This window comes from Chanodichthys erythropterus, chromosome 10 (assembly GCF_024489055.1).
Source record: "Chanodichthys erythropterus isolate Z2021 chromosome 10, ASM2448905v1, whole genome shotgun sequence".
Taxonomy (NCBI): Eukaryota; Metazoa; Chordata; class Actinopteri; order Cypriniformes; family Xenocyprididae; genus Chanodichthys; species Chanodichthys erythropterus.
Window position 1 is genome coordinate 36,031,040 of NC_090230.1, and position 13,064 is coordinate 36,044,103.

Below are 13,064 nucleotides of genomic sequence, written 5' to 3' on the forward strand. Positions count from 1 at the left end.
ATTTAATGTTAATTTTTGGAAAACAAATAACAATTAAAGCCATTGCTTTTTCTGGACTTTTTCAGAGTGTGTCCTGAGAAATCACAGACAGGTTAGGCTTTGTAAATGGCAGAAAAGAATTGGACAGTGTGTCTATTAGTCAATGTCAATTTGGAGAGGGGAACATGTTTGGGCAAACTTGTTTGGAAATAATCAATATTGTTCCAATTTTATTTGGTGTTTCAGTGTAGTGCTGTCAAATTCAAATAAAAATCCATATTCAAACTCAAAAACAGTGCATTTGAATTTTAGGTGTGCTTCAGGCAGCCTTATCAGTGGCGAACGAGATGTGATGAATGATGTAAGAGTTGTTGCGTTTGAATGTTCTTTTAAATTTTTTTTTAGCCTATCCAGTTGAACCCAACTCTTGAATCCAACACAGAAGTGACTTAATCTGTAATTCTTCGACTGGCCGCTAGAGACAGGCTCGAATAGGGAGTCAATCCCATAGACCCCCATGTTAAAATGCCCAACTTTACAGCAGAAAAAAAAAATGTTTACAGCCTGGTACAAAAAGTGGTTTTGGACTATATAGCTAATTTAGCTCTTTATGACAACTGTGAGGGGGGTGAATTTTTTTATAACTCATCCGTTTAAATTATATTAAGCTTTAAAGTTGTGCATAATTAAGGGCGTGTCCACTTGAGTGACAGGCGGATTGCAGCTGCTGTCACTACTTTCCAGTTGTCTGCTGTCTGTTAGCTGTCATGTCCTGCAACTTTGTTGATTATCCGGGAGCGACGCTCTGCCAAGGTGGTGACGGCTGGCTCCACCCACAAAAATGCTCTTCAGAAACCTACAAGTGACGTCACGGACACTACGTCCATTGTTTTATACAGCCTATGGTCTTGCACAAGATAGCTGTATGTTTAGAAAGCCATGTAAAGATAAAAGAAGTTTCCATCTCATGTTTTTAAGCACAAAAAAGTACTCTGTGTAATCGGCGCTTTGTATTAAACTACGCTTAAATACATGCTGCTGTATTTTTCATATTTGTTTATGCAGTTTATGAAATTATATTTGATTTATGAACGTTAGTTTAAATGTTATGCACTTTTCTGTACTGTCATGTTATTTCATCGCTTTAAATAGCCAAAAGCTTTTTTCCCCTAACTAAAATTATGCCTTTTAAATGTGAATATAATTAGAATATTTGTAATATTTAAGTATAAAATTAAAATGAGTTTTTCAGACATTTTGACAGCCCTGTTTCAGTGTCCACATAGTTGAATTACACGTTCGTTCGTAATCTGACAAGGTTTTTTACCTTTCACTTCAGGAAGTATTTTGGCTTTTTATCACAGCTCATTGTTGACAGTCAAAGCTTCTTGAGTCAGTCTAAAAACTGTTCTCTTGACATCCTGCATTAGTCAAAGATGAGGTCTGCGCATTTCCCACAGTCCATTGCCTTGCTCCTCGGCGCTTGCTGCGCATTTCTTTCGCCTGCAGCTGGCCGTGACTCCATCAGGTTGCTAGGCAGCACACTTCAAATGCAGAGAAGAGGCGGATCTTCACAGGCTGCTGCAGTATCCCAGTGAATCCTCCTCAGCCAATCAGAATATGGCATAGGAGTATTTCCTGCACAGGAAAGCCCACTCTCTCTCTTTCTCTCTATCTTTATCTCACTTTCCCTTTGACTCCCTCCTCCTGACTCTATGTATTCATGAAGCTCTTTATAAAGGAGGAATTCAACGCTAAAAGTCAGTTCAGTTCTCTTCTTTTGAGTTACATGGGCAGATGTCAGAACAGTGAAGTGTCTCTAATGGGGATGAAAATCTATTGGGTATGTCTTTTATTTCACTGAAAACTATGGCTTATTAATGAAAATAATCCTTTAGATGTCCTTTAGTGGTTATAGTACAGTTTGGTGAACTTTCTTTGCTTGTTTTATGAAAGTGTGATCATTCATTTGTGGTCATTCCGCTTATGTTTATGTGGTCTGGTGAAATAAATGCTTGTGAGGGTTGCATGTGTGGTCTGAAATTTTAAAAGCTCAGTAAGCATGTTTGTGCAAATCAAGGTTATAGTTTTGTTTTGGCTGCTTCGGTGTGTCATCCCCCTCGCTGACTACTCTGTGGGATGAATGACACAGGCTGCAGCGGTCACGTTTTAGATACTAAATACACTGTCTGAGATATCGGTGTTCATATAACAGAAGGATTGATTGCCTTTCTTTCTGCCTAGGTGTCATTATGCACGTATACAGTTGTAGAATGTGAAATGCAGCTCAGGTAGCCTGAAAATGCCATTCTGCACAGAATAAAAACAGAAATGATTATATATATAATGTGCTTGCTGTTTCAAATGGGATTATACATGGGTTTAAATGGGGCATTTAAAATTTAAAATATATAATTTTAATGTTAAGTTTGAATTTAAACAAAATAAATGTTTTTAATGTTGAAACATACTTTATATTCATATTAAAATTATGTTTAATTGTTATGTATGAGAATGTACAAATTAAAACCATGGCATATATATGCTTACTGTTTCACATAGTGTTATGCAATTTAAAAAAAATTAAAATGGAGAATTTTAATGTGTTTTTATAAAGTTTTTTTAAATATTAAAAATATTTTTTAAAGAGAAATTCTATTGTTTCATATTTTATTTTTACATTATGATGTCAATATTTCATAAAGTTAAATTAGTTTTGAATGTATTAATATTTAAATATTTGTTTTTATTTGAATTAATTACAAATAAAAATACTTCTAATATATATGCTTACCGTTTCAGATAGTGTTATGCATTTTTTTTATTTAAAATATATAATTTTAACGTTCAATGTGTTTTCATAAAATTTTATACATAAATATTAAAAATACTTTGTTATAAAAATTCTATTAATATATTTCACAATGTATTTTTAAATTATGATGTAAAAATTAAGGTCATAAGGTTAAATTTGTTTTCATTAAATTTATTAATATTTAAATATTAATATGTAATATTATTTTTTTTTTTACATTTATTAATATTTAAATATTTATATTTTATTTTTACATTTATTAATATTTAAAAATAAAAATACTTCTAACAATTAATAATTAATTATGTTATGATCTCTCTGGGAAAAAAAAAAAAAAGGTTGACTGCATTATTAGTCCCTCTGTGAGGGTACTATAGTCATTGATTATTTATTCATAACCTTTCATGTAAGAGCTCCAATTATAGGATGTATCCTCTGAGGGTTCAGGTTGCAAGGTATTACCCTAGTGTTACCTTCTGCAGCCTGCAGTCAATGAGTTTAAGGATGGTTAAGCTTTTTGTCTTTGCCTTATTTTTATTTTGGAAAACATCTGGAACAAAAGTGCTCGGTGTGCTTGTTTGTTGATGCCATAACATATGATGTCATCTCCAGTGACATCATCTGACATTTATGCTGCCTGAAGATGCTTGTGCAGAGATACCACATGCAAGTGTCTGGTAATAATTAAGCTGTCAGTCGCATGTCTAACCTTCATGAAATCCATACTTTGGTGACCCTAAATTTAGAAGTCTCGTTTCTCAAGCCCTCAACCATCTGGGTTTGCGACGAGATTGATGCCTAATAATTTTTTAGTTCAGGATGCCCTGCAGTGAGCGATGCTTTTTGCTCATTAGAGCTAACTGATTTCTTTGCTTTCTTCTTCTCCCAGCACAGTGGGACAGATTTTAACCAGACACCGTGGCTGTTTGGGGTTTGATTAATTTCGCTCCATGCTAAACGCTGCGGATGACAAATGTGTAAGCCGCAAATAGCTTCCATCCCTGTCCTGGTGCTGAGATGGCTTTATCTGAAACAAACCCACATCCATGACTATCGTTCTGTATGTTCTGTCCACAAACGAGAAATTAGCCTTGATGTATTGCTGAACATAATGCCGAAACAATTTTTTTGAAGTCATAATATTTTGCTGTGCTTTGATAATGCTGTTGATTGAGAAGGGGAAATTCCACTGTACGTGGTTTTGAAGGAAATATTAATTTTGAGTTGGGAGTCGAACATTGCCATGGTGTGGTTACTCCCAGTTAGCAAATACAATCTTTTTTGTCAGGACTTATAAACCACATTAGGGATTTATCGTTCTTCTCTATTTATGCAGATGTTGCGAATCACCCTTGTACTTTCCCTCTTTCTCTCTCTCTCTGTAGATACTGTCTGATGAGTGTAAAAGGCTGTTTCACTGACTTCCACATTGACTTTGGCGGCACATCGGTATGGTACCATGTCTTCAAAGGAAGGAAGGTAAGTGTTCGGTTTGATAGTTAGTGGTGGTTTTACTATTATTATTATTGCTCATGTGATGTTGCTGTGCTGCGCCATCACGAAAGCTTATCATCTGAATGCGTTTTTAAGCCTTGCGGTTTAAAATCAAGTGATTTTAAAATGTTAAATCACATTAAGCAGCGAAAAAGGACTCATTTGAGAGCGCACACCTGAAACGCGTGCACATGATGCCGCTACTTATGCAGCGTGTGAGTACTGAACTTTTTTTTTGGGGGGGGGCTTGAACAGTCAAATACACATACTTATGTGTCAAAATGTCTGTCTTTGTGAGTATCCTCATAAACACAGTCGTTTATGTATTAAGTGAACAGTTGAGATAGAAAGCGCGCGTGTATCAGTATATTAGATCCGCGCATTCGGCCTTAAAGTGACAGCAGCCTAATAAACCCGCTGCCGTCTGTGCCATTAATAACAATCTCTCTGCTCGAGTCTTGACAGAATACCTTTTGTAACTTATATATTTATTCTTATTAATTTAATTTATACAGTGAAGACTACGTAGTGTTTTTTTTTTTTTTTTTTACATTTTATTACTTTATTACAATTTATGTAGTAGCCCATCTAGTGCTTGAAGTTTTTCAAGTAGGTTTATTTCATTCGTGTCTTTGTTCTGTTGTACTTTTTGTACTATTGCTTGTAATTAGTTTCTTCGTTCCCATTTTATCATTGACTGTTTGCTTGTCTTCAGTAAGCTTGAGAGGTTTTTTATTTTACTTATGTTAGTTAGGACATAACTTTATTTAAAGCAAAAATAATTATATTGTCATATATATTGTTATTGTGAAATAAAATTACTCATATCGTGATATAAGATTTTGGTCGTATCGCCTACCCTAATTATTGTCCATGCTTAGGGGCAGGGGTTTGTTTATGATATTACTTGCAAAGCAATAATGATTTTAATGTGGCGAATAATAAAACCGACCCCATAGACTAGAACACCTCAGCTACCATCTAGTTGTTTTTCATGCATATAAACCATGGGTTTTAGGGCTGCAGCATTGTCTTTGCCTGTGATCTGTAAAGGTATCTAGAGGCCTTGTAAATGAATCTCTTCCCTGTTTGTGTTTTTGCATCGCAGCTGAGGCTGCAGTGTCAGCAGAAATCGTGCTTGTGTATGTGGATATGTGTGTGTGTGTTTGCTGGAGGGTATCAAATAATATCCGCTCTAAAAGGTCAAACAAGAGCGCTGGCATGTGCAAGAAAGACGAGAGAGACATATATATATGAATAAAGGAACTTCTAGGAATAGTTGTAGGAGTTTATCCCTGTTATGTAATCCTCCTGTTTTCACCAGAAATATGAACTAATTTCTCTTGCAAGGAAATTTTTAGACATACAGTGGGGTCCAAACAAACCTTTAGTGAACATGCTTTTATTTAGCATTTTTATTATTTAATACAGTTTTATATTACAAATATTAGCAATTTTTTTAAAGATTTATTTTTGCCTTTATTATGATAGGATAGTGTAGAGTGGACAGGGAGCGAGGTGGGAAAAAAAAGAGAGGGCGACAGGATCGGGAAAGATCCACGAGCCGGGACTCAAACTCGTGTTGCCCGAAGTGTAACGGCACTGTATGTCGGCGCGCTGCCCACAAGGCTATCGGCGCTGGCATTAGCAATTACTATTAGTAATAATTTAAATGAAAAAAATTAATATGAATTGTAGAACTGAATGTTAAAAATGTGCGTAGCAATTTGATTTGAGAGTTAGAAACAGCACAGCATCTTCATGTTATAACGTTTCTTTGTTTTGAAATTTTTTTTTAAATCCTCAAAGTTTAAATGGAATAAAAAAAATAATTTTGGACCCAACTGTATTGTTGCGTCCGAAATAGAATACTTCTCTACTATATAGTAGGTGAAAAACAGTATGCCAACAGTCCGTTCCGTGTCAGAATACATAATATTAAAAAAACAGTAGGCGAAAAGTACCCCGGAAGACCTACTATTTCTGGCGAGATTCTGAAGTGTACATGTGATAACTATCCCATGAGGCCACGGGAGAGGAGTTGTGAATGGTGGTGAAGTGACACAACTGATGCCATAGGTCTCATAACGATGACAACATGGCGGATATAGTGCGTCCAAACTTCATTCATACTCTTTAATGGTCGTGAAGTATGTTTCAAACCAAATGCAATACCTACTACACCAGGGATGGACAACTACGGTCCTAGAGGGCCAGTGTCCTGCAGAGTTTATCTCCATCCCTGATTAAAAACTCACTTGCCTATAACTTTCTACTAATCCTAAAGACCTTGATTAGCTGGTTCAGGTGTGTTTGATTAGGGTTGGAGCTAAACTCTGCTGGACACTGGCCCTCCAGGACCGGAGTTGTCCATCCCTGTACTACACAGTATGCAATTTCGGACGCCACATGTCTGCTTATTAACTCAATTTTTAGACATACAGTGTGCTGCAATCGTTCGAGACCATTAGTGAAAATGTTTTTATGTTGCATTTTTATTATTTAATACAATTTTGCATTGTATATTTTATTATTGGCAACAATTTCAGTGAAAATTTTAGAATCGCAACTGAGAAATTGTGCAGAATCTTCATCTCATAGTGTTTCTTCGTTTTAATGTTTTCAAAATCCTAAACTTTTTTTTTTTTTTTTGACTTTTGGACCACACTGTATGTCTGGCTGTGCATAAATGGAAGCGATAAATAACGTGTACATAAAGGATTAATGCTGACGAGGTTGTGAATTATTAATTTCAAAGAAAAAAAAAATCATATCCCAGTTTAGAATCACACCTGCTTTGCTTTTCTCTCTCTGTCTCATGTTCCTCAGGTCTTCTGGCTGATTCCTCCAAACACACACAATCTGTCTCTGTATGAGGACTGGGTGCTGTCAGGCAAACAGAGCGATGTCTTCCTGGGTGACCGTGCAGACGGCTGCCAGCGAGTAGAGCTGAAACAGGGCTACACGTTCTTCATCCCTTCAGGTGACACACTAAGCTTGCGTACATGTGTTAAAGGGAAATGTTCCTGTAACTCCAACACAAGAGCTTGGCACCTGCCATCAGGCGCAAAATTGGTTAAGACATGCTTTTTTCGGCATTAAATCGTGCAAATGCCACTGGATTGACAACTGGAAACCTTAGTAAGTCACGTTGCATGATTTATTTATTTAAATATTCTCCAGCCATAAATTTAACGGTCAGACAGTGAAACTCCTACAAATGCATATGCACTAAGGTCAGCAACTTATCAAAAATAAGTGTGTGTATGACTAATTTATCACTGTATGTCTTTAGTAAATCCTGACAGTAGTTTTTGAACACCAAAAGAAGGTTTGCGATGATGCAAGCTGCTAATAAATTTAGGCCCAAGTCTTCTAAAGTCATACAATAGCTTTGTGTGAGGAACCGAATGAAAGTTTAGTCATTATTCCACTGAAGCTCTGAAATGTCATTTGTGTTTGCCTTTGAATTCAAAAAAAGTGCTATGTTTGACATTAGTGATGCACCTGAGATGGAGAATGACATTTGAAAGCGGAGGATTTTAAATCCTTTGTTCAATTTCAGAAAAGAAAATTTTGTACATTTTTGCTCTCTATTGTGTGTGTAGGTTGGATCCATGCCGTCTACACTCCAGAGGACACGCTGGTGTTCGGCGGGAATATTCTACACAGTTTTAACATTCCCATGCAGCTCACTGTCTACGAAATTGAGAACAGAACAAAGGTAGAGCATTTATTAAAAAATTATATTTTGCTTGATTCATCAGTCAACTTTTCAAGTTGATTAGACTTAGGGTTGCACAGTTATAGCTATTTTTAATTTTTTTCCATGTTATAGCGCCACCAAGTGGCCAGTCGCAGTGTCCTTTTTTACACGACCACAGAATATGCTTTTACATACGTGTGCCGAGTTTGGTGAAAATATATCATTCCATTCACGAGTTATAGCCATTTTAGTAAAAGTGGCTCCAGCCGACTTTGAACATTTTGGCTGCTGAAATTTCAACTTTTTTTGATAATTATTGACAGTCAGACTTAGAGAATCTTGCTGCACTGGTTTGGTTTCAATCAGGCCAAAAACCTATGACTAGTTTGCATAAGTAGGTTTTTCAAAAACGGATTCCAATGATGTAAGATGCTTGAGCCTACGCCGAACGGTTTAGGAGTTATGAGCGATTTCATACTTTTCACCGATGTAGCGCCCCCATCTGGCCGACTGGGGCGAGCCTTGGTGATGTTGTAGATAGGGCTGTCAAACGATTAATCATGATTAATCGCATACAAAATAAAAGTTTGAGTTTGCCTAATATATGTAGGTGTACTGTATGTAATTATTATGTATATATAAATAAAAACACATCCATGTATATATTTGAGAAATATTTACAAGTATATGTATTTATTTATATTTTTATATAATTTATATTATATACAAGTACATAAATAACATATTTTTCTTAATTAATTTGTGTGTATTTATATATACATATTATTTACACACATTACTCACACATATATTATGCAAACTCAAACTTTTATTTTGTATGCGATTAATCGTTTGACAGCCCTAGTTGTAGACAGTGTGAGTACTACCAGCCCTCAAAGTTTCAAGTCTCTACGACTTATAGTTTGGTCTGCCTGATCACTTTGAGGGGAGAATGCTCATCCTTGGAAATTTTAACTATTACAATAGGGTTTCAGCGCTAAATATAAATATTAGATGAAAAACTTTAAAATGAAACAAACAAACAACTACAAATGCTGTTTTGGAAACTAATTGAAATAATTTTTAAAATAAAACTAAAACTAAAAAAAAAATAAGCTAATAAAAATGACAAAAGCACATCAAAATGACTTGAAAATGAAAACTGAAAATAAAAGCTAATTTAAAATATTATTAAATGCTATAATAGTATTTACATAATATTAAAAAATAGCACATGACCAACAGCAAGGTTGGAGTATGATCTCAAACCCCATCAATTAGTGCTCTGGCTTCTGAGTGGTTAAGTTGCTGACAGTGAAAAGGCAGCTTTAGAGACAACAGTTTGGTGTGTTGTGACATTTCGAAGTGACAAACCAGTTGTGGTCTCTCACTTTCTGCTAGCAGAACCTCCAGGACACTTTGATGTGCTCTGCAGGGCTTAGAGCCGGTGGGACCGGGATATTTTTATATTTGCTAGACAAAGCAGGCAGAGAAGAAGACAGATTGTGGCACTGGCTCTGTTGTTCCAGGGGCTGCGTTATTGCAGTGCTCTAAATTTAGCGCTGGCTGAAGGAGGTATGAGGGAATGAGAGCACAAGCCCTCCATAACTCTGAGAATGTGAGTTTCCTCCCTGGAGAGGAGCCGCAATGGAAAGATATGTGCATGAGAAGCATCTTAGTCATGTTGCAGTTTTTTCTCATACTGTGAGAGCCATCTATTGTGAAGCCAGTTATATTAGTTTTATACACTGTCTGGCCACTGTTTTATACACTGTTTGGATGTTAATAGGCAAATACTTAAGAATCTATGAATGGATCATTATTACAGTGATTATGTTATAAGTTTGCCAACGGTTCTTTTAACCCTGAAAGATGGAGTGTGTAGCTTTTCATTTCTTAAACAACCATGTATTAAGATGTATCATGGCATATTGCAGGATGACAATGTCAAGATTCATCAGGCTGAAATTGTGAAAGAATTGTTGAGGGAGTATGAAGAATCATTTTCACACATGAGCTGGCCTGACCTTAACCTCAGTGTAAGTTTTTGGGATGTGCTGGAGTAGAGTTTGCAGAGTGCTCACCTTTTGCATTGTCAGTACTAGATCTGGACCAAAAAATGATGCACCTCTCGATGGAAATAAATGTTATGATGTTAATTTTATCGAGGGGTGCATCAGTTTTTGGTCAAGATCTTGTATTGACAATGCAAGAGGTGAGCACTCTGTAAAGTCTCCTCCAGCAGATCCCAAAGACATTCAATGAAATTAAGATCTGGACTAGGGCTGGACGATTAATCGAAAAGTAATCGAAACCTCTAACCGACGTAATTTTCCCATGTCGGTTATTTCGGTTTTTTAATCCTGTTAATACTTCCCCCTTAAAAACATAACGGCGTGTGTAGCCACGTGACTCCGCCCAGTCCAGTCAGTGGCATAAAAGCAAAACACGGAGTTGAACGCCGGTTCAACACATAGTGATGGCGCGCAAGCGGTGAGCCTTGCGTCTTGACTAAACTTTGTCAGGTGTATTTGTGTTATGGTTTGGACATTCACGCGATTAGACGATCGGATGTGTATTATTATATCGAGCTACCGCGCTCGCATAGATATATACATATATCTATGCCGCGCTCGCGCAGCTGCATGTGGCACGAACACTCATACAAACAGCTGCGCAAAACGTGAACATCGCGCGCACACAGAGGAACGCAGAAACTTGTTGTCAGCGCTGTCCTGTGATTTATCACTAAACTAGCTTAGAAACTCAAAAGTTATAGCATCTATTTTTATCTACTTTTGAAGGAACTATTTACAACCCACAGCTTCACAATTAATAGAGAGACGGTATGACTAATTCACACACGCAATCACTACTGGTACTGTGCTAATTTATCTTTATCTGATTTACAACGAGCAGAAACCTGTAAGAAATGTTACAAACCATAGATAAAATAACTGCTGATAGTGAGCTATGATGTCAGATCACTCTTTCAATTGGAAAAAAAATACTTAATAGTAAATCATAGGCTTTTTACAGTACAAACCTTGTCAGTGAACTATGAGGGCAAAAAAAAAAAAAAAAAAATCAGAAATAAAATAATCGTTCATTAATCGTAATCGAGGTAAAATGTTCAATTAATCGAGGTTTTGATTTTAAGCCACAATCGTCCAGCCCTAATCTGGACTCTGAGTTGCAAATTCATGTGTGAAAAATGATTCTTCATGCTGTCTGTACCATTCTTTCACAATTTTAACCCTGGTGAATCTTGACATTGTCATCCTGGAATATGGCCATGATGTGTCTTCCTACATGGTTGTTTAAGAAATGGAAAGCTACACACTCAATCTTTAAGGGTTAAAAGTATTGTTGCCAAACATATAACATGCTAGAAATATAATAATCGCTGCAATAATGATCCATTCATAGATTAAAGGTGTCATCGAACGTTTTTTTACAAGATGTAATATAAGTCTAAGGTGTCCCCTGAATGTGTCTGTGAAGTTTCAGCTCAAAATACTCCATAGATTTTTTTAAAATAATTTTTTTTAACTGCCTATTTTGGGGCATCATTAAATATGAGACGATTTATGCTGCGCGGCCCCTTTAATTCTTGTGCTTTCCGCCCACGGAGCTCGCGCTTGCCTTAAACAGTGCATAAAGTTCACACAGCTAATATAACCCTCAAATGGATCTTTACAAAGTGTTCGTCATTGGATTATGTGAGTATAGTATTTATTTGGATGTTTACATTTGATTCTGAATGAGTTTGAGGCTGTGCTCTGTGGCTAACGCTACACTGTTGGAGAGATTTATAAAGAATGAAGTTGTGTTAATGAATTATACAGACTGCAAGTGTTTAATAATGAAAATAGCGACACTCTTGTCTCTGTGAATACAGTAAGAAACGATGGTAACTTTAAGCACATTTAACAGTACATTAGCAACATGCTAACGAAACATTTAGAAAGATAATTTACAAATACCACTAAAAATATCATGTTATCATGAATAATGTCAGTTATTATTGCTCCATCTGCCATTTTTCACTATTGTTCTTGCTTGCTTACCTAGTCTGATGATTCAGCTGTGCACAGATCCAGACATTAATACTGGCTGCCCTTGTGTAATGCCTTTCATAATGTTGGGAACATGGGCTGGCATATGAAAATATTGGAGCGTACACCCCGACTGTTACGTAACAGTCAGTGTTATGTTGAGATTCGCCTGTTCTTCGAAGGTATTTTAAACAAATGAGATTTATATAAGAAGGAGGAAACAATGGAGTTTGAGACTCACTGTACGTCATTTCCATGTACTGAACTCTTGTTATTCAACTATGCCAAGATAAATTCAATTTTTAATTCTAGGGCACCTCTAAGTATTTGCCTATTAAAATCCAAACAGCGATTGTTTTTTGGCCGGGCAGTGTATATATAAATGAAGGATTTAGGTATAAGGTATAACTAAACAATAGTTAATGCATTAGGTATCATGAACTAACTATGAACAGCATTTTTTAAGTGTTCGAGGGTTTATAATAGAGTTGTATATCGGTTTTAGGTGCATTCCAAATTCCGCTACCCTTTCTTCTATGAGATGTGCTGGTATGTGCTGGAGAGGTACGTGAACTGCTTGACCAGACGTTCGCACCTCAGCCTGGAGTTCCGGGTTCACACTGGTGAGTTGGCCAAACTGACAGTTGCTTTGACAAATGTAACCAGAAGCCATTTTTGATTGATGGAGAGAATTGGCAATGTGACAAAGTTTATGTAAACTTTATGTAGACAAGTTTATGTAAATGCACAACAATATGATGTGGAAACTACTAATGGGAGCGCAGCTGTACTCAAATTATTTTATGTTTTAAGGTACAGAATGTTATTTATCTATTGTGCAACAAAAATAAATTGTTTACAGGCACAGGGTTGGATATTCTCAATGTTTCTTTTGGGGGGGGGGGGGGGGGGGGTTGAAAGCATCTTTCTTTTGCCTGCTGCAACAAATGCAACAGGGTGAGGTTAGAAGCGTCATGCGTTTATGAGAAGAGAAAGAAGTTGCCTATGTCAC

The 13,064-nt window shown here is 36.4% G+C and overlaps 1 protein-coding gene across 3 annotated transcripts in view; it reads left to right on the plus strand.

Annotated features, from left to right (window-relative positions):
• kdm2bb (lysine (K)-specific demethylase 2Bb) overlaps nucleotides 1–13,064 on the plus strand; it is a 30,345-nt gene that overhangs the window by 4,945 nt on the left and 12,336 nt on the right. For 2 of the 3 annotated variants that reach the window (XM_067397557.1, XM_067397558.1), the window contains exons 7-10: nucleotides 4,180–4,273; nucleotides 7,118–7,271; nucleotides 7,897–8,012; nucleotides 12,558–12,675. In XM_067397557.1, the coding sequence (XP_067253658.1) occupies nucleotides 4,180–4,273; nucleotides 7,118–7,271; nucleotides 7,897–8,012; nucleotides 12,558–12,675 (482 nt within the window). Of the gene's footprint in view, nucleotides 1–1,792; nucleotides 1,823–4,179; nucleotides 4,274–7,117; nucleotides 7,272–7,896; nucleotides 8,013–12,557; nucleotides 12,676–13,064 lie in introns of those variants that run through there. The other variant, XM_067397559.1, reaches the window with a different exon arrangement.